The sequence below is a fragment of the Dryobates pubescens genome, chromosome Z, assembly GCF_014839835.1.
Source record: "Dryobates pubescens isolate bDryPub1 chromosome Z, bDryPub1.pri, whole genome shotgun sequence".
In the NCBI taxonomy this organism is placed as follows: Eukaryota; Metazoa; Chordata; class Aves; order Piciformes; family Picidae; genus Dryobates; species Dryobates pubescens.
Window position 1 is genome coordinate 121692817 of NC_071657.1, and position 27789 is coordinate 121720605.

Here is a 27789-nt window from a genome sequence, read left to right on the forward strand (position 1 = left end):
CCTTTCAGTATTAGAAGATCAAAGGGCAAGAAGGTGATGGGCCAAGGAAGGGGAACAAGGGCTAAGGGAAAAACAAAAAGGACATCTGAAGTTACAAGGCTAAGGGAAGGGAGAAAGGACATGTAATTCAGCATTGTTTCGTGTTCCTTGGGGAGGTAAATCACACAGCCAAAAAAAACTTTGTACGAAGAGGGCTTTGTACGAAGAGGGCCTTTATTGCAGCTCCTACTCAAACATCAGGAATGCTGAATCAGTAGCTATTGATAATACAGAGCAGGATTAGCACTAACAAAGGGAGAGGACAGATTGGGGATTAGGAAGAGATGAAGTGTCAAAGGTTCTGCACCCCATAATAGCTGAAGAGGATCTGCAGAGAAGTATGTGCCTTACAACAGCTCTGAGGCTTCTCCAACTTGAACCAGTCTCTCTCTGTTGTACATTATTTATTTCCTTTTGCTATGTACCATTGTAGGTTGGGAAGAGAAAGAGGAACAGGAAAAACCAGCAGTGATGCTAGGAGAAAGCACATGAAACTGAGGAAAGCAAAGGAGCTAGAGCGCTGCTCTCCAAGCCATTAACTTGTTGCAGGAATAGAGCAGCTCCATGAGTTTGAAAAGCTCCATGAGAAAACACAAAAATTCCTTTCCTTCCCTCTCACTGAGACTGGTTCCTGTTTACATCTTTAGTTACTCATTTCTGAATGAGGAAAGTGCAGTCTTCTAGCTGGATTTATTTATTTTCATTTTAAATGAGACATTCTTTGGCAATTTTATTTTTCAACAGGAAATGGCAAGTGTGCTGTTTTGTTTAATGAAGTTGAGATTCACTGGAGGAGTCCAGATTCCTTTTTCTTTTGCTCTGTAGAACTGGATGTCTTATGAAGATAAAATCTCAGTAAAGGTAAACCATGCAAGCTGATGGGCTGAGAATTTCTGTGGCTGTGTAGACAAAAATGCCTCAGAGACAGTGCTATTTCATGCTGCTTAACAGTGGTGTGGATCCTTAATTTTTGATCTTGTGCCAGAAATAGTAGTAGGAGGAGTTAAGATTTTGAATTAAAGCAACATAATTTTGTTTTTGATTGTTTGGCCCCTAAATGATGCACAAAATTAGTGTACTTGCTTCTAGGCTCAGTAAAAGTCCTGAATACTAAATACTTGTGAAAATTAGGACAGTGTCTGAATGTTGATGTGGGAACATAACTTTTGTGATCTACTTTTTGAAACAGTTGCTATGTTACATATTGATAAAATCAATACTGTTAAAAGAGGGGTCTTTTGCATTTGTTTTGGTTTTCTTTTTGTTTTGGGGACTGATACAGATAGTAGTGCTGTTGCCTATAGCAGTCGGAATTCACCTGTGGCCTTTTAGAACCCATGATCTGCTTCCTTGGGAGCTCTGTCATTTCTTACCTCTGCACAGGGATGCAGTGAAACTACCTTAGATGTAAAAACAAAAGTAATCTTCTTATGTGACTATAATAATTGTCCTCAGTTTACTGCTCCTAGAAATTAGTAGGTCTCTGTCTGACTACAGGAGAGCCAGGATTTCACCCACTTTGATTCTGAAGTTGAATGATTACCATGGGCCTTTTCAGGTAGGATGAAATGATTGAGAATCATGGGAGGAGGTTACAGACAAATGGGCAGCATGTCTGTCTGTGGGAGGAAATGCCAAGTTTGACACATCTATACATTGTGTCAAGGTAGCATTTTTCTTGTTTGACTTAAAAAACTCCCATTTTCTTATTTTCAAGCCTGAGTTTTACACTTAATTGGATTATATCATGGTACAGAGGTCTGTTGCAAAAAGCAACATTAATATCAGAAACAACAAAAGCTCATTGCAGTAATCCATTGTAATATTTCATGCTTGTTTTGTGATCAGCTTCATAGACTTCACAATGACACCTCATTATTCAGTGGTTTACAGGGAAGAATTCCTGCCCTCTTCCCCAGGCATTTTCACTATTGATTATCTCTGTGGGAATTAACTGGTTGATAACTCTGTCTATTCCTGAGAAGTTTATAAAAAGAAAAAAAAAAGACTATTTTTGTTGTGGTCGATTGGTGAATAGGGATAGTTGGTCAGATTCCCCCTCAGTTGTCACTAAAGACAACTGACAAAAATCCAATGCAAAACTAGAGGAAAGACATCCTACCATAATGTTCCTCCAAAAAGTAATCTTTTAGTTAAGAAGAACAACTCAGAATAAAAGTAATACAAAAACTAAAGGTCAAATTATACTACTTTCATTTCTCCACATTCAAGAAATACACAGAGGATTAAACCATGCTTATTCTGAAAAGAATTTTTGCCACTTTTCTCTTTGTGGACCTTTAGCAAGCATTTTGTGTGAACTAATGTGGAATGGAAGTCATTAAAACCAGAACATTTTTGTGGCAATTAATAGCTCACTAAAGAATTTCAAGACATAGATGAACTATTTTGAAACAAAGAAGATGCTTTCGATCCTCGAAAGGGAACAAAGTTGTATTCCATGTGTGCTTTAACCAGTTTTGTAATTTTTAGAGAACTGCATTTGCTGTGTATCTGTGCCTTTCCAACTGCTGTTATAATGATACCCCTGACTGATATGGATCATTAATCTGACAGAAAGCCTCAGGTACTTTCTTTCCAGATGGTAAACTTAGACTTTTGTAATCTGTGGAAAGGTAATGCAAATACTGTTCTCCATGTCCTTCCTCACCATAAGATTTTGAACTTCTAGTTTTTAGTCCCTTGTGTTGGATCAGGACATATTGCAAAAGTAGGAGTCTTATCTGTGTTGTGATGAGTAGGATGGGGTGATGGAGAGACAAAGCAGAAGTGGGATATGCAGACATGTAATGTAACCCCATCTAGTGTGATGGAGAGGGGCTTATTCTCAATATTCTTTTTAAAAGTTTTTATGTCCCTCAAGTCAAAAGTATTTTTAGGGAAAGAGGCAAAGGAGAGCAGCAAGGAGTTTCAAGTGCAACACAGGAGAAGGCAAAGGGTTTTCTTGAAAATTTAATAGTGGCATGCTGTGAGACTTTGATAACCTCTGACAGACCTAGAAGGAACAATAATAGGCAGGAGGCAGTGAGACACAGGTGGACCATTTGCGCACTGCTTGTTGACACGATGACATGAAAAGCTGTTTCTGGACTTAGCTGACATTATTCACAGATCTGCTGCTGAGTCCAGCTTCCTGGTGTGACATGTATGCTCCCACAGTACTGGATTTGTTTTCTGGCTCTTCCCTTGCATAGCTCATGATGGTTGGACCTGTATGTGTACATTTCTGTTAATTTCTTGATCGTACTTGCTACTTGTTTAGCCTAACACACCTTTTAGTCACAGTCTTTTCTTTGCTCCGAATCACATCAGGTTGCTTCTGCCACCATTGCTCCCTGCTGGGACTTCTCTTGGGAGTCAGGGAATAAAGAGAAGGCCTAGGAAAGGAGTGGGAAAAAAGGAGTGTGGGGAAGAGAGGGAAGAAGATCTCATGTTGTGTGTTTTTGCTTAAAGCATGTTGCCTTTCAGTTTCAATGAAATACAACCAGCTGCTCATTGTGGGCTGTAGTCTGGGGAAAGATTTTTCAAATGGGCTGTTCATAAACCTCTCCATCTAGTCATGAAAGTCTATGGCAGCCCTCTAAACATGGAAAAATTGAGATTTTGTTGTGGTAGGGTCACCTGCAGGTTGCCATCCCTGCAAATGGCCAAGGCTGAAACAGCCTGCTCCTGTCCCTGGCATGAAGTGAAGAGGCGAGGACTAAGATAGGCCAGGTCTATGTCAGCCCAATGTTTTTAAAACATTTGCAGAATTTTCTGTTAGTCAAGAAAGGCAAAACAAAAGGGAAACCAAAATGAATAGTGAAGCGGTTTCAGTGGGCATTGATGGACTAATTCCCCTGATTTCAGGGGAGGACCTGATGAAGAAGACAGAGGGGAATTTCAGTCTTGACTAAGCTTCAAAATCAGAAGGATGTGTGCTTGACTTTTGTGCATGCTGCACACATCTGTGTGCCCAATGTCATCTGACATGTGCCTGACACTATTTTGTGTGGATTAAAGATTAGTGATACCAGGCTATGGGTGCCAAAAAGCTCAGTGAAATATGAGTCCCTGGGGTAGAAAAGAATCCCAGGCAATTGGCATAGAGATTGTAATCTTTTCCTGCTGCAGGATACACGGCCTTGATTTTAGGCTCTCTTTTGTAGTTGAAAGCAATCTATATTAAGAGCTGACAATGAATGTACATTAATCTGTAGCAGAGGGCCAACTGTGATGCATTGGGAGGGACTTTACAGGGTTTTGCAAAAAGGAAGACAAACCAGTGTTCCTGAAAGGGAACATTTAATAATAAGGAACATTCAAGCAGACAAAGAGAGGCATAAAATTGGTGGCAATAAAATGGAAGAGCAATTCTGTGGAATCATAATTTCTGTGAGGGCTCCTCATATGGATCAGACTTTGGCTTCTCTAGGGAAGAGGCTCAAAGCATGCAAGACCTGCATGCTTTGTTAGTGATGTGTATACATCTACATCTACTAAAAAGCCAGGAAAGAGATTCAGAGATTTATATCTAATTAATTTTAGTGGATATTACAAAGATACCATGTAAAAACAATGAGATGTTCCAGTGTAGGTATTTTGAAACACAACAGTTTAGAAACCTGAGAATTACTGTCAGTGCACAACTTTCATCTCTTCCAGGTAATTCACATTTAGCAGTTAAATCCACTTGTTATCATAAAATCATAGAATGTTAGTGGTTGGACAGGACCTCCAGAGGTCATCAAGTCCAACCTTGGGTAGTTGGCACAGGAATGCATCCAGGTGGGTTTTGAAAGTCTCCAAAGTAGTGTCCACAACCCCTCTGGGCAGCCTGTTCCAGTGCTCTGTCACCCTCACTGTAAAGAAGTTTCTCCTCATGTTGAAGTGAAAACTTCTATGTTCAAGTTTCAACCCATTGTTCCTTGTCTTATTACTGCACACCACTAAAAAAAGATTGGTCTCCTCCGCTCGACGCCCACCCCTCAGATATTTATAAACATTGGTGAGATCCCCTCTCAGTCTTCTCAAGATTAAATAGCCCCAGGGATCTCAGTCTCTCTTCATAGGGGAGATGCTCAAGTCCCCTAATCAACCTCATGGCTCTCCTTTGTAGATTTATCTTTATAGTTTTATTATTTATACAAATGTAAACGTGAGGGAAGGCTTTCTCCGTCTGGAAGTCATGTACTCCCCGATGGTAAAACCTGGGACTTCATGCATGTTGTGTGTGTTGGTAATTTATCAGTTCTTTCTTGCCAGCGTTGAGGAGCAGCTGAAAAGAAGGCAACTGCGGTGGCTGTGAGCTGCTCTCTGAGGAGCTGGTGCACTAGATGGCACTGTTGGTTTTAGTTTCACTGCCGGCTTCCCTTTCTAGGGAGCTCTTAATTAGCTGCCTTTTGAAAACAAACATGCTGTTTCAACAGAGGGTCAGTGTACATTGTTCTGGGCAGCTGCTTTTATGTTTATAGTCATGTAATCAATATGTTGGAAGGGTAATTAATTTTTAACTTCAAGCCAATTGTAGATCAAATGCCAGTAGAGTTACTGGGTGGAGACTGTTTAATTTCTTTTGAAGCAATGATACTGATTAGCTGTAAAGGGTTTACAGTGAGCTGGAGATCCAGAAGACCTTCTGCTTTGAAATACTGGTGTTAACTTTAAAGTAACATTATTACTGTGATGCAGATTAATGAGTTGCAACATAATTCTGATAAAGTTCCTCTCATGTATTTGCTATATTTTGTCCTGTCAATTCCTATTTCAAAGCAGCTTTATTTGCTTTGAGTGTTCTGTTTCTATCAAAGGAATGGTACAAAGCAGCATTAAATTGATCAAGCTCCCTTTCTGCTTTTTATCCCTTTTCTCTCATTATCTGCCTTCAGGGACTCAAGAGGGCCCACGGCTAAGGATGAGATGTGACCCTCTGTACAGCAGCATATATGTAGGAAGCTCTGTGTGTTTGTGTTGAAATCTCTCCAGTCCATTCTTGTGGGGCACACTGGTGTCTGGGTCTCCCTTCCCTTTCTCCTGTCTAGGGCAGCTCTGGCCATCTGTCAGTGTTCCTTACCTGGAGATACTTGCTAGCTGAATACTTTCAGTGCTTTCAGCTCATCCTCTTGATGCTTCCTTGTCCTCTGAGCTGACCTTTCTTGATCATGTTTTCACTTGTTCTTTCTCTTTCATCTTCTTCCTTGCATCTGTTCTTCAACATTCAAACAAATTAGAATCTCAACACTCAGCTCTCCATCACAGTTTTACAACTTTAACATCTTCTTCCTGCTCCTTTTTTACAATCAATAAATGGTCCTTTTTCATGGACAGGCTATTGATCACTTCTCCAGGTGCCTGGATTCTTTCTGATCTAGCGTCTGTGCTTTCCATTACATTAAAATTTCACAACAGGCTCTGGCTATCCATTCGTGGGCAAGTCTCAGAGCCCTTATGCTATCCTCGTCTTCCTTGATCTCTTGGCTGACTTTTGATACTTTGATCATTTAATTTTATTTCATGCCAAGTAAAACCATGAGCACTGGTTTAATCTGGAATTAAACTTTTGTTTAGTCTGACATTAAAAAAATAAGGTCAATTAAAATAATAAATATTTCCCTTTCTCTGAAAAAAAAAAACCAACCACAACACAGCTTCTTGTGTTTTGGGGCTTGAAGTATTAATTGAATTTAGTCTGCACTGAACAATGATTTCTGTCCTTTAGAGTAAATCTTATCAGTTAATGGGACTGTCTTACCAAGCTGTGCTGTAAACATCTCTGGTTTCTGCTGGAACCAATAATAGCCCTCAGTATGGATGGGCAGATGCCATCAGCTATTGAGACTTGTCAGATTTTCAGTCTTTCGAGGAAGACAAGCATCATAAGTAGAATAATGATCAGCAGAAGTTGGGGTCCACATCATTGCATTTTCTGTTAGTAATTAATATTGTGACTAATAAAGGCAAGACTGCAGTTACTGCAGCAGACTGCTCGGTAGACTGCAGTCTACAGTCGTTTGTAAGATATTAGATTAAGATCATGAAATTTATTCTAGTTTTGAGACAAACTAGAGATGGATATTTGCAGCATGCAAGAAGATTGAAAAGCCAATTTTCATAACCACAATAAATGAAAAGAACAATCCATGCTGTCATTCTGTCTGGCCTTTCTGGAGGATGCATTTTTTTCTAGGGATCTTAGTCGCCGTGCTTCAGAGTAGTGCTTCTATCAAACCCGACCGTTTTGGCAGGTGATGGGGTGGTGGAGTAATATATGGCAATGTATTCACAGTAGAGGGAGCTGACGTTCGATGAATGTGTGCGTGAGCTTTCACTGCCCTGCCAGCCTTTGTACAGTGTGAGCCAGTCCCAATGCCTGTGTAAGCACTGGTGAAGAAGTATCTCCTTCTGTATTCAGTTTGAAAGGTGATACCTCAACATCCCTCACACACCAGCTACAGTCATGACAAAGCTCTCTGGCAGGACATGTGGTCTCAGAGAACAATTGTTAAGCCCCTATCTGGGCTCTGGAGCATTTTTCCATGTGCCACGTTTTACATGAGGGAGAGGCTGGCAATAGTGTCAGTATAACATAGCAAACAGAGCCTCAGCACACCTCCTCCCTTACCTACTGAAGTCTGATGTTCCCATCTTTCTGAATATCATAGCTGCATATTACACCACACACAATGTCTCTTTTGTGCTCTAGGCTTTGCTCTGCTGCCTGGATTTGGCTTGGTTTCTACCTGACCCATCTCATGAATATGTGCACAAAAAATATCTTTGATTTACAGCACTCTTTTTAGAAGCCAGAGATTTCTAGTTCTCTGGCACTGCCTGGCTGGATCATGCAAGTTACTCTAAGTTAATTTATCAAAATTAGTTAAAACAGACAAACCTAGTGTGAAAACCCAGAATATATAACATATTCAAAAATATGAAGAATTATCATTCTTTTAAGTGAATTTCACTTGGCAATCAGGCTAAGGAATTGAAGGGTTGGGGTTCCAACCACCTGGAGTTTCTTCTTCCAGCTTTGCTGTAGCTCTTTGGGTGAAAGCTGCCCTCCTGGTGAGGCATCCTTCCTGACTGCAATAGTTCAGCTAAGGTAATCACAAAAGAATTAGTTAGGGAATGGGTATTGTGCTGAGACAAATGTGGGACGTATAATTTAAAAAGACAGGACTCAGAGAATTTCAGACCCATCTAACTTGTATAACCAGAAAGATCCTCTAGCAAGTTATTAATTTGTTTTGTTAGCACCTACAACCATAGTTCTTAATCTACATCTGTTTGTGAACAAACCTCTAAGCATATAATGTGCTGTAGTACTTTGCTTTTCCAGACAACTTGCATTATATCACTGGCTTTCTTTAGCCATGAGCAACAGAGCTGCTGATCTAATCACTTTATGAAATAGTACATTTTGAGAGTACCGGGTTCATCTCTGGCAGGAAAAAAATTAAGATGTTTGGAAAATAAAGGATGACAGAATTTTTTTAAACCTTTTTTTCATCTTAGAAAATATGAGAATATGACAGGACATATTTTCTTAATTTTTTTTTTCTGTAATAGCATAATAGTTGTTTGTTGGCTATGTGACTAGTACTGGGGCAAAAAGAAGAGGGGTTGGTTCCTACGCTGCATCAAGGAAGATATAGAAAAGAAATCCAGGACTACTTGAGCACTATACAAATAATGAAAGCCTGAAATCCTTGTAGTTTGTACAGGTGGGGTTTTAAAAAGAAAGTGTTAGACAAATGTTTGCCGTGGCAACCTCAATGCATTCACCCTTCTTAGTGATGTGGGATGGGCCAGATGATCTGACATTTCTTCCAGCCCTATATTTCTATGCAAGTGCTTTGAAATTTATTGATGAAGAGCACCCTCTCCAAACTGTGTTGTAGTATTTGTTATACTTCTTAGCGTAGTTATGAAGGAAAACTCTTATCTCTAAAATTGATTCTTTCTGCTCTTTCTCTTTCAGCTTTCATTCTCAGGCCTTGGCACAAGGCATTATTGTATCAGGCTGAAATTGTCACTAGCTGTTTAAACAGAGGAGTGTTTGATTAGAATCATCAGGAAAGGAAATGAGGATGCTTTTACAATGACATTTCTATTAGGAATTCTCCCAATGTTTCAGTGTTTCCTAATAACAAGCAATTTTGCCATTAATTTCTTTAAACACTCCTCCTCAGAATGGTTGATTTTTGAGCTGTACGCTGTGGTCCCTGTTACTGGACAATACCTTAATGTTGGGCAATGTACTGATGTAATCTCATATGTTCACAGATATAGGAACAGCCTTTCACCATTTTTTTGCTTGATTTGAGCTATAAATTATTGTAGAATGAGGGACAGCTCTCATACTCTCTAGGTATAGCTTGTCTTTGTGGAAAGATGTATTATAAACACAATCTGTATCTAAGAAACACCCATTCCACAGCATAAGCTTCTGGAAGTTGTGGATACTTTTCACATAACAAAAAATATAACACTGTCATTGCAAAACCTAGATAAGCCAAAGCAGTAGCCTTCTTCATTCAGATGCCCTGTATGTGACTGACACACCTTACCTCTCAGCTGTGCTTTACCACGAAATATAAGTTCCCTTGCAACTGTGCAAGTCTGTCACTTTATGCTTAGATACTTGAAACTTGCAATACATCTGGGAAGCAAAAAAAACTACTGGGAAACATTTCAGATCTTGAAGGAGTAAAACGTTTCAAACAGATGGCTACTTTCCAGAGAAAGATCTTCCAGCTTTCAAAAATGCTTCTCATAAAACTTGACCTAAGTCTTAGGAGTAGTATGTAACTAAGGGGGGGTAGGGAGGAGTGATACTAAACATGTAGAAAATAGTATTTAGTACCTTGAGTAGTAGAATCCTTTGGTCTCATTGCATTCTCTAGTTTCTGCACTGTGGCTCAATGTAGGAATGATAAAGTTTCTGTGTTCTCATTCAACTGGTAAAGGAATATTTTTGGTTATTTTAAAATTTATTTTATTTTTTAACTTTTTTTAGTTTCCACTGTAATGAGACTTTGTTAGTCTGAATTCAGGTTGAAAGTACGTGAGTGTTGCTTCTGTATGTTGTACTTTATGAATGAGTCTGGTTTATAATACCTGGCAGAATAGTGTGTAACTGCAGTACAACAAGTGTGATCTAAGCCAGGCATTTCATTAAGCACATATATTATTGGCTTTCAAGTATGGGCTGTTAACCTTCATGGGCACCAATTTCCCTGCAATGAAGATATTATTGTCACAGCATTTATGGGTTTATGTTGTAAAATATAGGACTACTTAAATTTTAATGCAGTCGGGGTAAGTACTGTGGGGACGTTGGAACGGGGTACATGGGAAACGTGCTGTGTTGATACTGGTTTGTTCACTGTAGCAATAAGGTTTTGTTTATATTGATCATCACCAGCCAGGTATTATCTTCCTATGCAGGACTGTTTGCAGAAAATAATATTGGGTAGATATTTGCACACAGAACCAGGAAGGTGGTGGAGTCACCATCATTGGAGGTGTTTAGGAAGAGACTTGATGGGGTGCTTGGTGCCATGGTTTAGTTGATTAGATGGTGTTGGATGATAGGTTGGACTCGATGATCTCAAAGGTATCTTCCAATCTGGTCTATTCTATTCTATTCTATTCTATTCTATTCTATTCTATTCTATTCTATTCTATTCTATTCTCTATATTGTGATGTCTTCTGGTAGTGTGAAGATACTAGTGACAAGAAAAAGGGTAAAATATTTGGTAAATCAGTTCTGGTGGACAAAACTGTCAGGTACTGCAGAGAACTCCTTTTTCTGCCAAATAACCCAGAATTGGTATCCTTGGTCTCCTCCCCAAAGAACTCAGCCTTGAGAAGAAACAAAATTTATTTCAAGAGGCCCAGAATGTCTAATAGAATTCCCATAATTCATCCAAATAGAATGGCAGACATATTTTGAAGACGTTCACTCTCCTAGACATATGACATAAACTTAAACATAATTTGACACAATTTATTTTGTATTGTGGTGATGGATTTAAGAAAACCCTGCTGCTATAATGTAATATCAAGATACCTAGCAAACATATTTTATCATTGTTGTTGCAGATGTACAAACGTTTTTCCAGGATATTTTTAAGTAAACTTAATATTCATGAGAAGAAGTAGAATAGTCCTGGCGTAGATGCCCTTTACTTACCTTTACTTTCATATAGCAGCCCAAGTTTACACTTGTCAATGAGGTGAGTTTGTTTTTATCACTTCAGTGACAGATTCAATGTTTATGGAGGCTGCATGAGTCTGAGAAACTTTTCCCCTCTTCCTCTCTGATTCGGAGATGGTGTTCAAGAGTTCTGCCAACAGCTGCAACAATTTGGTGCACAGAGGTGTGTGGAGGACAAGAAATCTGAGGTATTTTTACAGTTATTGAGCTGTTGAGCTTTGAGGGAAATGCTTTGAACGATGTCTCTTGTGGCCGGATGGCAGGTATCTTAGGCATGGCAAGTAATTAAATGGAGAAACTAATTTCAATAGATACATTTCCAGTAACTGTAAATGAATAAGGCCATTCTCTATGAAATACAAAAGTTACATCACAGGATGTCAGGGATTGGAAGTGACCTCTGGAGATCAAGTCCAACCCCCCTGCCAGAGCAGGATCAGGAATGCATACAAACAGGTCTTGAAAATCTCCAGAGAAGGAGACTCCACAACCTCTCTGGGGAGCCTGTTCCAGTGCTCCACGTGACCCTTGCAGTAAAGTTCTTCCTCATGTTGAGGTGGAAGTTCCTGTGGTGTATTTTACATCCATTGCCCCTTGTCTTATCACGGGGTGCAAGTGAGAAGATGCTGTCCCTTCCTTCCTGACACCCAGCCCTCATATATTTCCATACATTTATTAGATCCCCTCTCAGTCTTCTCCTCCCCAGACTGAAAAGCCCCAGGCCTCTCAACTTCTCTTCATAGGGCACATGCTCCAGTCCCTTAGTCATCCTTGTAGCCCTCCATTGGACACTCTCAAGTAGATCCCTGTCCCTCTTGAACTGGGGAGAGTGTTTATGACTTCTGAAGATGGTTATCCTTCCTGTGGCAGAAATCTTTTCTAAGATAGAGCTTTTCTTACAAAAACCATTAGCACAAAATTGGGAGCTGGATGTGACTCACTCCTTGTTATGTCCCACTTGCTGACTAGGGTATGTGTGTTGTCGTATCAACACCCGTGTTTGCTATGAATTCTGCACCATGAGCCTCAATTGTCTTTCTTAAATGTGTGAATTCTTTTTCTCAGCCACACAAAAGAGAGAACATAACCCTGTTGTCTGACGGCCTTTTTTCCCCCCTGTGGTAATTACAGCTTAAACTGTATTTTTAGTGTTCATGGTTTTTTTGTCACACTTGCAAAGTGTGCCAACTGCCTCAGTGAGCTGCAACGTCATGGCAGCTGAGGTGTCCATGTTTGGTCATGCACTCTAAAGTTTTTTGGCAATAACAGTTTTGACATCCAAAAAGAGGATAATCAGCTTTCATTTGTACCAGAGAGGGGCTCAATGTGCACTTGGCAATTAGAACTCTGACAAGTGTTGCTACATAGGCTTTCTAGAGATGCACAGGGACTCAGGGGCTTGAGTGAGCATTACTTCCCAGTTAAATTATTGTAATGAATGTGAGAAGATGTTTGGCAGATACTAATGAACCTTCTAACAGTGCAAAGTACTCACTATTGGAAGAGAAAAGTGCATGGAAGCTAGATATAACAAATCACCCTTCTTTGATGCTCTACCTTAGACTGTACAGAGAAAACCTGGCTATATTCACTACAACCATGCTCCTTAGTTGAAATTGGGAGCCTCAGAAGGTTTCAGACCCAGACCATCAGTCTGCTGCCCTTAGACTTTCTGTAACAACTCCAGATCTGGGGAGGAAGGGATGAGGTGACAGCAGGGGGAAAAGAAATCTGAATATGCCTCTCCTTTCTCCCGTAACCCCAAGTAAACTAACTGAAGAAGTAAATGCCCAGCCTGGTCTGCATGTCAGAGTACAGTGTTTAAGCCTGATTTGTCTGGACTGCACCTGATTGCCATTCAGCCAGGAGGGTCTCCCTGGGCTGACCCTGGCAAGGATTTACCCCTTGGCTGAGGGTCTCTCCCCAGGCATGGTGAGTCATAGGGAGGCTGCTGGAGCTGGAAAGGAGAGCACCAAAGTTAATAGTAACACAAGCCAGGGAAGCAGTGCTTTGTACAAAACAGAAACCTTTTTTCTCTGTCCCCCAGGAGGTCATGTAGTGGCTACAAGTGCTTGACCTTAATCAGAGAAAGTCTTTCTGCATCCTCATTGGAAGTGATTACACCTGGATCATGAGCAGGTGGATGGGGATTTCAAAACAGAAATGCAAGTTTATTATCAGAGCACACAGTTCCAGTTCTGGGATGAAGCTGATGTCCTCTGGACTGGTGTCTGCTGAGCCCATCAAGTTGCTCTGAATTCTCTGAGCTGTCTGTGAGATCACAGTTTCTTGTAAATGTTTTCACTAATTAGTTTAGTACAATCCTAAGATTTCCGACTTCTTTCTTCGATGCTCGGAATACTCAGTTCATGACCTATTTGTTAAAAATAATGGAAATTTGAATTCCTTAGGAACAGATGTTTTGTTTAGTGATCAAAAGGCACAATTAGGATTTGTATTTCATTTATCTGCTATGTACTCTGCCTGTGACACAGTGTTACAGCTGAATTCCAGCAATGAAATTTCTGAAGGGAGAGTTTCAAGTTCAGGTTTAAAAACATTTTGATGCTCTTTTGCTGTTGCTCATCTGTACTGCTTCTGACATTGTATCAAAAACTGTAACACACCTTTCCTCTTAATTCATTTACATGAGGCATGTAGGTCCATTTTTCATGATCAAATTTTAACAAAGCCTTAGCAGCCCAATGGTACAGTATAGTGTTTTCTTTGATTTTAGAAACATTTAATATTGTTTGTTGTGTTAAAAAAATCTTCAATATAGGCACTTTATTTAAGGTGGTTGAATTAATGGTGCACCAAAACAGTGCATGAAATCAACAAGAAAATGTCTGTGGGGTGAGTATCATAGAATCATAGAATCACCTGGGTTGGAAGGGACCTCCAAAGGTCATTTAGTCCAATGCCCCTGCAGTAAGCAGGGACATCGTCAACTAGATCAGATTGGCCAGAGCCCTGTCAAGCCTCACGTTCAATATCTCCAGGGATGGGGCCTCAACCACCGTTCTGGGCAGCCTGTTCCAGTGCTCAACCTTCCTCATAGTAAGGAACCTGTTCCTAACATCCAATCTATATCTACTCTTCTCTAATTTAAAATCATTGCCCCTCATCCTATCACTACAGGCCTTTGCAAACAGTCCCCCTCCAGCTTTCCTTCAGGCCCCTTTCAAGTCCCGGAAGGTGCTGATTAGGTCTGCTAGGAGCCTTCTCTTCTCCAGGCTGAACAACCCCAGCTCCCTCTGCCTGCCTTGTAGCAGAGGTGCTGCAACCCCCTGATCATTTTCATGGCCCTTCTATGGACCCACTCCATCAGGTCCATGTCCTTCCGTATTGAGGGCTGCAGAGCTGGACACAGTACTCCAGGTGCAGCTATCCCTCCTTGTGTAGGGTATCTGTTACACAATGTTTTGACCATGGGTCCTATCTGCTGTTACTATTCATGCTGATTAAAACCTTCCAGTACGAGTCAGCTGAGGATTTGCTGCAGTGTGTACCTGGTATAAACAAAGTTACTAGGATGAAAAACTGAGCACTGGAAGCCTGTGATTCTGCTGACCCTTTGAAAAATGCAGTATATAACATTGCTTAGAAATCATAAGCAATCAGAGGAATGTGTTACAAATCTGTTACTTTAGTTCAGAGCATCATTTGGTTGTGTGTTGTGCTGGTTTCAGTTGAAGACCCTGGTATTAATAGCAGACTGTGGTAAAACATTGGAGACTTTTTCCTGGAAATTCTGAAAATGTATTGAAAAATAAATTAGATGGAAATAATTAGAATTAAAAATGCCTAATATTTTAGCTGGACTGGGCTCATGCCACTAACAGAAGGAAGTTTCATCCTTAGATGCTAATTTCAAGGCCTTCCCTCCACCCCCCATGCCAATGTACTTTTGTGTTGAAACAGCATATATATTTTCTATTAAGAACCAAATGTGTCTGGATAAAACGTGTTTTGATGTTGGTTTGCTTGATATTTTGAAATTACAGGAGCACATAAATGCTGGTTTTAATCAGCTGAGCCTTTGTACATTAAAATATTTCCAAGTGAGTTAAGTACAAGATGCCCCCCTGAAGTAAGCTGCTGGTGAAGTAAGCTTGTAGCGTCCTCTGGCTTAAGACTGGAACGAAACAGTGCATGTGCAATGTTTGCAGGGTACCTAAAATATACCTCACAGAAGTGAACTTGTAAATCCAGTGGAAGGCATCTAGTGTAACAGGGAGGCAATGGATGGGTGAAGAGTGGGGCTGGCTAGCACTGCGCTAGAAGAACCAAGACACGTGGGGACTGCAATGCCTTCTCTCTTCCGGTATCACAGATACAAAGCACCTTGCAGGGATTAAACACGTGATGGGTGACTATGAGTGACACAGGTTTAGGTGCTTGAAGTTTTTTGTGGATCATGAATTATTAGGGAACTTGGATGCTAAAGACAAGTGATGGCACCCTTGTAGGCCACATAGGTACTGTTTATGATGCCTAAATTACAAGCTTCAGATGTCACCCCCAGCTCTAAGCATATGAAGAATTTTAAGACTTTACATGGGTGCAGCCTGTGGTTAGACAAAATGCTTCCTCTTTATGCTGTGCCATAGCTGTTCACAACAAATACTCTAACACCTTTCTCTGACCTACTAATGGGTAGGAGGCTGGTGAACTGCGTATTTGATTCATTTGTGCACGCTCTGTATTTTCAAGTGTCTGAGTTGTTTCCTCTGTGTCGCACAGTTCCACAGGTTGCTCTTCCCATGTTAGTCAGACAAAGCACACAGGCTTTTATCGGCTTAACAGTCAATTGTGACCAGTAATTACAGCACTCGGAAAGTAAAGTATTACAATAATTCATTTTAATAACATGTTTATTAGATCGTAACAACAACTATAAACATAAGTACCATTCAGCTCTTTGCAGATATGTGAACTAACATCAAATCTTTACCAGAATCACGTATTCTTACAGGTGTCCCAGACACAACATTAACTTTATTAAGCAAAAGTTCATAAATAGTAAAAATGTCCTCTGTCTCACATTGCAGCGTTCCTCAAGCATGTATGTACAAGTCTGGAGTATCTTCTCCAAATCTGTGTGTCATAACCTTCCTTAGCTGTTTTAACAACTACAGAGATGATTTTTTTTTTTTTTTTTTTCCTGCCTGGAGCGAAGCCTTTTGTCTTTGAGCAATCTACAATTAGCATTGCTCTCAGCAGACATTAAAGTTCATTTCTGAAATGAAAGTGGTGATGAAACACAATACAATATTATCTGCTCATAGTTTTCCTACACACTCTGCCCTCGTTATAAATCTTTCAGTTATAACACCGTCTCCCAAGAACAATATATCTCCCTTATATCCGTTCTTTATCTGCACTACTTCTCTTTGAAGATCTTAAAATGGTTGGCTTGCAGCAAAGGAGATATTATGCTTAGGGTGGAGTGTGTTTACAGTTAGTTCTTTGCCTCTTTAGTATCTACACAGCATTTTTTAAAGGTTGCTACGATTTATGAATCATGTACGATGACATACATTTTCTGAAATGTTCACAGTGCAGTATTTTGTGGCCTAACCAAACTTTGTAAATGTCATTAAAAATAAACTTCTTTTTTTTCCTTTTTAATATAAAAATATAATACTTTATGTGTTTACACCAACAAACCTGATTCTATCCTATACTAAACAAGCTATACAGTAGTATGCACAGAATTCCACAGGAACAGAAATGACATGTGATGCTTGCCCTAAAGCTGTAGTACTCTTCCCTAATGAATGAAACTTGTATTTACAGTCTCTTTTAAAAATTGTTTCTCTGGTCCTAATTTAGAAATAAAGTAGGTATTGTCATTCACTGGGTGGCGTGATCCAAGAAGAGGCAGGGGAGCCTAAAGCTGTTTCTTCCTTTGATCAGTCTTCTCAGCTCTTGAAGGCTTGCACAAAGAAGTTATCGACACTCCTGTTATGGCAGTGTCTTTTTAGGTCAGGGCTGGCTGCAATGCCGCTGCTCTTTACTCATCTTTGGCAGCAGTTCCACCCAAGGGTAGGTGGCAGAGCTTCAGCTACACTCAGTGTGACTCACCAGACAGCAGCACCCTAGGGTTGCCAGTCTGCCTGTCTCCTCTTCCTCTCTAAAATAATGATGCCCGTATTACTGCCTCCCATGTATTGGCCTAACATTTAATATGGATGCCTCCAAGTTTTTATTCTCAGAGAGTGGTTAATTCTTTATTGAAAGAAGGCTTTGTGTTTTTCAGTGAGAGATGTGTCGACATAAGCTGTTTGACTTGAAGTGGCTGAATGTTGGAATAAAGTTGACATAAGGCATGCTTTAAGCTAGATGATTTTTCTTTCAGTTTATGTACCGTCTGACTACACCAGAGGACTGGCAAGGCTGACATACTTATTTTACTGCACACCATTTTTTGATTTCTGCTGAGATATTTACCATAAGGCTGGCTCTTTCAGCTGCCTGTGTTCTAGAAAACCTTGTTGATGTAGTGCAAAACTCTGAAGTCTGGACTGGGCAGGAGGAAAAGATATTTCAAACTCTTGTAACTCTCAGCATTTGCCTTTTGTGTGAAAACCATTTCTGCACTGCTCATTAACCTAAAGTACATGCAACAGTAACAGTCCTTCCAGCCGTACTGATTGGTATTCTGCTTTTTCCTTCATGGCATTAATGATGAATCTTTGTTCTTGGGTCCGAGCCCACATTAATGAGAGCTATTGGGAACTAGCTCTGGATGGTAGCACACAAAGCTTCGATTTGGTGAACTGGTGCCATTTTCCAAATACTTGGAAATTACAGTGATGGTTTATAGAATCCCACAGCCTTAAACAATACGATGTCCTTGTACTAGTACAACTTGGGCAACAACATAAACATGTGCAACAGTGTTCTCACAAAGACCTGGCAGTAAAAAGTAGTAGACAGAACATTTTGCTTTTTGTTCGTACAACTACAGATGGATTTTCCTCTATTTCAGACGTACCCGTCATGTGTCAACATCCATACCTGTGTTGTCTTGTGATGATAAAAGAGAAGGATAGGGAGCAATGCACTTCACGTTGACATAAGTAGCATTGACGTGTACGTAATGTTCTCCAATAAAAGTGGAGAAGATTGTTGATATTTTTGAAACAAGTTCAGAAAATGCTGGACGCATCTCAGGTTTTGGGTGCCAGCACTTCAGCATGACTTCATACCTGCCATTCGAATAATTAAAATAAAAGAAGTGTTCAATTATGAAATCATGGAAAAAAGGAAAAAAAAATAACCCACCCTCTTTCCTCCCACAGCCTCACTTACTATAGTGTCAGAATCAGCCGCATTTGCAGAAGGCTTTGCAAACTATTTACTTACAGTGGGTCGGGGCAGTATTCAGGTTGTAGCAGCCTTCTTCCTTGTAATAAGTAAACAGTTATATCAAAAGAATTTACATCAGGATAAGGTGGTGCCCCTCTTGTCATAAGTTCCCATAACAACACACCAAAGGACCACTAAGAAAGCAAAGAAATAAATGATAAGTTATAGGGTTGGGGGGCTTTACATTCCAGTTTTAGAAGACGGTTTGACAGATTTAAGGATTCAAATGCATGGATTTTCCCTCTGAAGAGTTACTTTACTGCATTCAGGGTTCTTTTAAGTGGGCTAATAAATGCTGTAGGGACTTGAAAAGCCACTTAAATTACAGCAGGGAAACTCAACTAAGTAAATAATTGAAAAAAAAAATAAATAAAAAGAAGCCTATAGGCTTGCTACTTGGCTGGTGTAAATTGGCAGACATCTTCTGAGGTTAATGGAGCTCTGCCAATTTACGTGAGCTGATGATCTGACTAACCCTGTGTAAATATATACTGAAGAGAATATACATGGTGAAAATTCCATGGATCAGAGGATAATTTGAGTCTGGATTGAAAAGAGAGCTAAAACACAAAGTGCACAAAGTGATCCAGCCAAATAATGACTTCATCTTTATAATTTTTTTCTTTATAAAGGGCCAGGTAACACCTGAAGTTGCTGTAGGCAGTCAGTAAGTATTTATAAAGCAAATAAAGTCTTTTTGAGAACTGTTCAATTTTGCAAGTCTCAGAGTCAACCTGTTTTGTCAAGCTTTCCAGAACCCCTCCTATATCAGGGTTCGGCTCCAATTTGGAATGTCCTTAGTTTCCCTTGGAGTGGAATTAAACTCCTTAGTCTTTCCCAAGCAGTAACAGATAATCAGGTCAACAACTTGTTGCCTTGTGACTGGGACAAATACCCTTTCTGGATGTAGAAACAGTTTCTTATTCTTATGGGAACTAAAGCTAGATTTAAATGTAAGTTTTGGGTTGGAGTTAGTCCATTCATTAAATACTAGAGAAATGCCTCAGGCAATATAAGAGAAGTTAAGAGGTGATACAAATATGTTTATACATTACCACATCTGACTTTGTTGTGAACTTCTGAGTTTGTAAACTTTCTAAAGCCATCCATTTCACTGGCAGTTTAGCTCCTGTTTTATTGTGCACACTGTAGTATTCTTTATCATAGACATCTCTAGCAAGACCAAAATCAGCAACCTTGACAGTGAATTTTTCATCCAGCCTAGAGAAATGACAAACAGTATTACCTGCAACTGAGCAGGCAAGGTTTGTAGTGACGGTGGGTTATAATGAGTGCCTTGCACGTTTGAGCCTGTGACTCTGGAAGGCAGTACTTTATCTTGGATCTATTAACTAATGGCACAGTGAAACAAAAAACTGCAGCAAAGTGTATTTGACACCCATTTAACAGAGTGAATAAACTCAGGAAATTACTGATATTGTTTTGATAATATAATTTGAATTACAATTCTTTTGAAACAATTGCCCTGTATAAAAAGATTTGTGCTAATAGCCTATGCATCCTGATTGTGTGCTACATCATTTCTTCTACAGCTGTTTCTTCTTCCATACCCTTAGAAATCTCTCATTTTTATTTCCAAGTCAAGGCATCACCTTTCCTGTTCACTCTCAGTTTTGCTAAGGAATGATCCATCCTTAGCTCAGTGACTGCCTGTATGTAATAATATAGTACCGTAGCTATGGATGTATTTGGTGTCTGTACTGAGAAAGAAGTGTGGCATAAGTAAAGTTCTGCTGGGATGACAGGATGACAGCTCAGCCATACCAGGTCTCCCTAGCTTTGCTCATCCTAAGACTGGCATTTGTCCTGGTATGTGGCATCACTGTTGGAAAACACACGGTTATTAACGTGCTTAAGCCTGTCCTTCATTATACGTGCAGACCTAGTAGCAGCAAACACCTGCTCTTTTGGGCAACCCCCTCTCTCTCTCAGCCTCTGAATGTGGGATTTCCCTATCTTGAATTTATGAGATTTCTGTCTGAGTAATTCTGGTCCCTCTAAATGGCACACAACCATCCATTGTATTTACAGATGTGATAACTAAACCAGTACCAATGGAGTAGGAGGGAACCCTGATGAGTCAGCAGTGGATGGTTTATGCCATAGCAGCTTCCTTCAATTTTTCCAGGACAGTGGAATGGAGTCAAGAGTCCATGGGGATTGTGTTTTCATCTTGGCTTCCTTTCTGATGGACATTACAATTGCAGCATTCAGACTGCTGGACTGCACATGGCCACTGGGGAATGTGGGTCTTCAGCCCTACAACTTCCTCAGCAGTGGCAGCAGCTCTCCAGGCTCTGAAGTGCTGAGCCATACAGAAGTACAAAAGCAACCATTCAGTTGGCCATGGAGACATCTTGGTAGCTCTTCCCTCCTCACTCAAAGAACAGACAGTAGGCCAGAGTGAATGTCCTATTGCCACTCTTTGGACTTTGGTTAACTGAACCAGGACTTTTATCCAGTGACCCAATTCCTTTCTTCTTAGGAAACCTGAAAATCATTTCACTTGTGAATTTTTATCTCCCTTAAAAAATCAGCAGCTGTAAGAAAACGCTCTTTTTCAGAAGGTGTTCAGCTGCAGAAGTGTGTACTCTTTGGAGGAAAAAAAAAAGAAATCTAATGTCACAAGTGAATAAACTTTTTGCAGACAGAGTTCCAGATTATAATGTGCTAATAATAAACTGCAATGATTAAACTTGTACCTCATTAATTCACAACATAGGTGATGAATCAGCATAATAGTATTGGCAACTCCTGTATCAGTGAGTCTTTCTGAATTTTACTGTCTGACTATCCAGACACTAGGAAGATTCTTTGCATGCTCTGGTTTCTTAATGTTAATTTGCATGTGCAATTGAGCCAAAGTAGGCTTATACACATGTAATGAAAGATTACTGTCAAGAGGTCTCACTGGTGTTTCTTTATGTTCCTGTTTTTCTCACAAAGTTCCCCTGTGTTCTTCTCCCTTCTGCTAGGTGCAGCAGCAGACATGCTGCTTCTGAAGAGGTTGGGTGGAAGCACAGCAAGTTGAGACAACAGCAGTTTAACTTCCCTTAGGAGATGCCTTTTAAATTCTCTAACCAATGATTTTGAGAGGCTATACTTTCACCTCAGCTTTTCTTATTTCCCACACTCAAAAAAAAGCTTATGTGTAAAAAGCAAGCCCTTAGCAAGCTGAGTAGCTCATTAGCATGCAAGACAAACATCAGTATAATTATGGAACAATGAAAAACACGCCTTGTTTTGACTAAAAAAAGCACAATTCTGGAAACTTTCTCTTACACAGACAAGTGTGATACTGTGGCTAGAATTAGATACTTGTACTTACATACAATTTCTTGCTGCCAAGTCTCTGTGAACAAACTTTTTGCTTGCAAGGTATTTCATCCCTTTTGCAACCTGAAGGCCAAATCCAATTAAATCTTTTACTGTTGGGTTCTGTAAAATACAAACATTTACACGATACAATGAATGCAGAAGCACAAGGAGTGGGCTGGTTTATGCTGTGACTTTCAGTTTTTGACACACCTATTGTACTTGTGGTAAGACTGGTGTAAATTTAGGTCAAGTTCTTACCTTCAGTGAGGAAGCATGCTTTAAGAAATAAAAAACATGCTGACAGACTCCAGGAGAGAGGAGTTTTCAGCATAAGCAGCGTGACCTGGGCTGGAAAGGGGAACAGCGTGCTGAACCCTCAGCATGACAATTGGTACACAAAAATCACATTTAGAGTAATAATAACATGTAACTCAGTAGAAGGTTCTAGCTATGAACTTGGAGCTAATAAGCTGAAATGACCAAGAAAGGAAAGAGTCTTATTTGGGACAAAATAAAGTCAAGCTATCATCAGCGTGATGTCATGTAAAAGGCAAATGAGACCATTGCAGTTGCTAGAGGAAAATTTTCCACAGAGGTTGGTAACTCTTTCTGCTGGTTAACAAAGTGAGACCTTACTGAAAATGCTAAATATTAAAATCAGTATAAATATATTTATTCTTATATGTAAGTCTTTTATCCAACAGTATGACTTGCTATGTTATAGTAAAGTCCCACAGATTTTTGTGTTCTTGACATTGCCCCATGTCATTTTCTTCTGTGGAGCAATCTTGTTCAACTGTGGTCATTATTCTGTTTATTTCAGGCAGGAGCACAGCAGTGTTCACAGACATGAGCTCTATTGCTTGTAGAATGAAGAAAGCTCAAAATGGAGGAGGTCCCTACCTCATAAATCTTAACTTCCCCAAAAATTTGTCAAATGCATTGTTTTTAAAAATTGTTCTGGCTATTGTTGATTGCCATAGAGGGAGGGGCAAAGTCCTTTTGGTCCAGAAGTGACTTTGTATTGTCCCAGCACTGTGAAGCGAGTGAAATACTACAGCATAATGTGGGCTTACCCTAGCTGAGGCAAGATGTGTGGTCTGATACTTGAGACAAGGCAGCGAGGCACATTTGAGAAATCTGTAGTCATTCAATGGAAATAGGGAAAGTCTATGATAATAGAGTAGTTGTAATTTGTGTAACAGTTGCTGGCTTTCATTCTTAATATTAGAGAAAAAATATTGGTAGTAACAGGACTGTGACACTAGCTGGACGTGAAGATACCATACCTGGGAGCTGGATGAGCAGATGGTGATGACTGACACAGGGGTGCTGAAGTTAACAGAGATGTGGTGTTTTAAACCAGCAGAAGGCTGGGCCCCTTGACTTAGATCTCATAAACACATTTGTTTATAAAGAGGCTTATGGATGGGAAATGAGAAATACTTATTGCTGATAATTTCTGGGAAACATTCTAAAGAGGAATTTGAGGGGGAAGGGAAGGAGTGGCAGCACTGTGGTCAGGGTTGGTGCCAGCCTAAGCAAGTTCTAAAGGTTAAGGTGTAATAGCAGCAGCAAGTTATAGATGTAATGTAATTATCAGACCTTATAACCTGTGGTGTTAAAGCAGGGTGTGGCTACCATTTGATAGACCTCACCATGTACTTACATGAGTCTCATTCCTAATGAAGTTTCGAAGATCTCCGTGTTTCATGTATGGAAGAATGACTAATGGGGATCCTTCATTGGGCAAACAGATTCCCAGGAGTGACAGAACATTAGGATGAGTGAAATCTTTCATGATTATTCCTTCTTTCAGAAACTGAGCCACTTCTTCTAGGTCTGTAATCCCTGAGAAATCCAGTAATAAAATCAGTTGATTAAAAGAATCCTAAACAAGTTGCAATTAATTTTGGTAGATCGGTCCATGTCATTGCACAACAAAGTGATAGTGAGAAGCTACAAACATGCTCCCCACAACCCACATTAAAATTAGGTTATGTGCAGCGGTTTTCTTACAATGATCAAAACCAGTTTGTTGGCAATTTTCATTCTGTTTCTCCTTTCCTTATTATGAATTACTTAGAATTGAATAACAACACTTGGTTAAGGTGTTTAATAAATGTTATTATACTCTTTTCCTGTTTTTCCAGTAGCTTTGCCTACTTTTTAGCAATTTAACTTCCAAACCCAAATCTTTGGTAATAAGTAGAACAAAAACTGACATTGTCTTGCCCTCATTTTCCTGAGTCCTTTTCTTTATAGAGGAAATAAATGGAAATTTCACTTGATGTACAAATATATATCAATGCCTCGTGGTAGTCTGAAGTTATTGGAATTGCTCCAGAGACACATCTGATCCAGCTGCAACTAAGACTCTTTATTTGTGAAAGTACACTTCACTGTAATTAATTAGTTCACCCTGATTATATTTGGAATTATGGTAGTGTCTCACTATTAAACATGTAACTCACTATTTAGTGACTTCACGGCACAGTGAATTTTCCTGCCGTCATTATCCAGCAATGTCCCATGGTATACACACCCAAAATGTCCTGTGTAAAAAATGAGCAAGGTTAGCTTTAATAAGTAAAATGGTATTTTCCACTGGGTTGCAATTATGCTTTAAGAAAGTAATCACATTTCAGTTCTGTCCAATTCCCAAAACTTGTATGGTATACTTCATAACTAACACATAAAACTACCATTACATATAATCACCATTACATAAAGTGAAACTCAGTTTGCAGTATAACTGTTATAGATGGAGAGTGTAAATAGCGACAAGACTGGTGCCATGATGCTTCACGTTCTTGTAATGACAGTGCACACAAGAACCATATCAGCCCATCCCCTCCATACACTCTTGTGAGATATATGTCAAAGAAGGGCATTGGAAGGCACAAAAGAGCAGTTAGGAGCTGACATGACTACCAGATCAATGGTTTGCAAGCCAATGCTAAGTGGTCTACTGGATTGTACAGCCCTGAGGCATCTTCAGTGGAAAGTTGCATACAGTCTCTCAAGTCTTCCTATTCCATGGCTGTTATAAGGAGTTGTTGGTCAGGAATGGTCTCTGTTATAGTCCACTTCTGAGTACAAAATGTCACTCAAAGATGGTGAGCAAAATCTCTCTGAGCAGTGAAATAAACTTCCAGGAACACAATAAACCTTCCTGATCCTGTGCTTTCCTGTTAAGCAAATAGGGTAGTCTATATAAACCTAATATGAGGAAACCTGCTATGAGAAGTCCAGCTGACCTATTGGGGAGACAAAGAACTTTGTGCGCCAGGTGCATACATTCATTTATCCAAATCAAATTATGTACATGTATTGGTGGTTTTAATTCACAGATGTGCTATTTACTGGACACTTTAAAAATACTAATATTTGCAGTTAGAAATCAAAATAAGTTTTTTGTCAAATGTGAGTACTGTGAAGAGCAAGACTATCTGATTAACTCTACTAGGTTCCAGTCTCAAGTCCTGGTCAGAGCCCAGCTGGCTTTGCTTTTGGCTTGGAGTAGAATTAATACAAAGTTTGTTTTATAAAAGCAACTAAAATCCCATCAGACCACAGATTGTTTGGAGCCTGGGCACAAATCCTAAAGCTTGGATCGGGTGTGTCTAATATATTTTGGGGTTTGGCCCATTTATAGTTCAGAGGAGAAAATTAAAAATGGTTAATTTTGTTGGTGTCATTCTTCATATTTTTCAACATTAAAAAAATAGGAAATTACTTGGATTTCTCTGAAACAAGAAAGAAAAGAAAAAGTCCCACCCTTGCTTTGGGAATGATGGACTGGAAAACATGGGAGGGGAAACACACTGACTATAGGATTTCTGGGTGTTTTCCTGCAGAAGAGGCATTAGGCATGCATAGCCAAATCTTTATCAGTGTTCTGATATTCAGAAAGAAACCTCTCATGTATGATCTGCAGAGGTACTGAAAACCCAGTTTCTACTTGGGTTAGTAATTGATACACAATAGTATAGAATTTAATAAATGCCCTTAACAGAAATACTGGCTTGGGCTATGAAAGGAAGGCACCTACTTATGGGGTTGTAGAGGAAGAGAAATGATAGGAGAAATTCAGAATAGGTGACATGCTACATCAGGAAGAAAATAAGGGGAAGTGAACCAGCTGGGATGAAAAAGGATTGAGGGGGAATGGAGAGCCTTTGGTGGGAGGAAACAAACCGCGAGTTCCTCAGAGCTGGGAAAAGCTTGCAGAGGATAAAGGGTTGTATGTATTTCACCTGGCCCGTGGGGATTTCTACTGAATGCACTAGCGACAGCAGGAGTTTTCTGTGTTGTGTAGCAATCTTGCCTGCTCTCAGGCTCTGAGTTTAAAGTTGCTTGTGTCCCTGCTTCCACCCCCCTCCGCCGTTTAGGCATTTGTGGTGCAATATTCTGCCGCAGCCTCACTCCTGTATCACAGCTTCATGGATCGTAAGCTCTAGCTGTGCTTTTCTATCGCTTGGAAAATGGTGAGTGAACCAGCAAGCCTCTGAGTTCAAAGGAGCCCCATTAATTGGCAGACTCTTTCCTTCCTCTGGTGTCTTCTCCAACTGATCAAATGCACAATCCTTCATCTGACTTCAGAGGAGAGCCCTTTGGTTCCCCCCTTGATTTGGTGCATCGAATGCAGTGCTGTAAGAAGTAAAAAGCTTGAAAAAGCTCCACGTAGACACCTTATTCAGAATGGTTTATGATGAATGGGTGTGTAAAAAAGAATAGCAGTTTGCAAGGTAAGAGTTGCAGTACTCACCTCTTCCTATTACTTCACTGAAGTGCACAATCAGGCTGTCAGCACCAATAACCACATGCTGCACTTCTTTGAGCAGTTCAGGATTTAAGGCACTGATGTCAATATGAACATTAGTCTGGAGAAGTGGACTGGCTAAATCTGAGTCTCCACTAGACAGAATTGGGGAGAGGTCGGAGTGCGGGTACTGGGCAGGTCTGCATGATCCATTCTGAGACATGCTTGGAAACTGGTCTGCAAGATGAACAGAAATTGTTATAACACTTTCAGACTTCGGGGGAAAGGAAGAATTTTATTTCACAAACAAGGTTTGAGTTTAGCAGTTTGGAAATGGCTTGGCTTTGCAGAAATTTTGGTCACAAAGGGGAAATGAAAATATGCAATTCTTATTTGCCAAATGACAGGAAAACCATGTCACTAGAATCTTAGGTTTGTCTCAGCTCTGCTCTTATGAAAAAAAATGGCAAAACCTGCACTTTTCTAAAGGGATGGAATGAAGCCTTGCCAATTCTTGCCAAGTGGTGGATTTTAGCGTTTCTAGTAACTGGGAGTAACAAGAGTAAATTGTGAAAATGACAGTGATATGGGAGTAGGAAGTGGTGAACAATTAAAAACATCAAACCTTTCATTACTGTTGTGTTCTAATTTGATAGGGAGCTCTACACTTCATGAAGGTTTCCAAACTGCTGGTGACTAGCTATATTTATCCAATGGTAAATATTCAACCAGGGAAATGCCTAGAGGTGATTCATATCCTGTAACTGCTGAAGATAATACAGTTGGTGCTACTCATGAAAATAACATGAGCCAGATGATTTAAAATAGCAGAAATTAAAATGTTTCAGTCAAGCAAGGATCATTTATTTGAGAAAACTATTTTTGTCAACAGCATGTTGCTCAGGTATTTTAAATTGGTTTTGTTTAAAAGGTTTTTGTATTTATTTATTTTTTTTTTGGGTAATAAAATCAATGGACTGAGTTTAATTTACACTAATTTCAGTCTGGAATGATTCCAGTGGAGACACTGAACAAAATTTAGCCCAG

General features: G+C 39.8%; 1 protein-coding gene across 3 annotated transcripts in view; it reads right to left on the bottom strand.

The window, feature by feature from the left end:
• Nucleotides 1–16120: 16120 nt before the first annotated feature.
• The window catches only part of MET (MET proto-oncogene, receptor tyrosine kinase), a 94143-nt gene continuing 82474 nt past the window's right edge, over nucleotides 16121–27789 (bottom strand). For all 3 annotated transcript variants that reach the window (XM_054178394.1, XM_054178392.1, XM_054178393.1), the window contains exons 15-21: nucleotides 26749–26979; nucleotides 24452–24532; nucleotides 23647–23828; nucleotides 21988–22097; nucleotides 19694–19859; nucleotides 18636–18772; nucleotides 16121–18478 (exon numbers count right to left, since the gene is read on the bottom strand). In XM_054178394.1, coding sequence (XP_054034369.1) covers nucleotides 18268–18478; nucleotides 18636–18772; nucleotides 19694–19859; nucleotides 21988–22097; nucleotides 23647–23828; nucleotides 24452–24532; nucleotides 26749–26979 — 1118 coding nt within the window. In that variant the 3' untranslated portion in view covers nucleotides 16121–18267. The remainder of the gene's footprint in view (nucleotides 18479–18635; nucleotides 18773–19693; nucleotides 19860–21987; nucleotides 22098–23646; nucleotides 23829–24451; nucleotides 24533–26748; nucleotides 26980–27789) is intronic.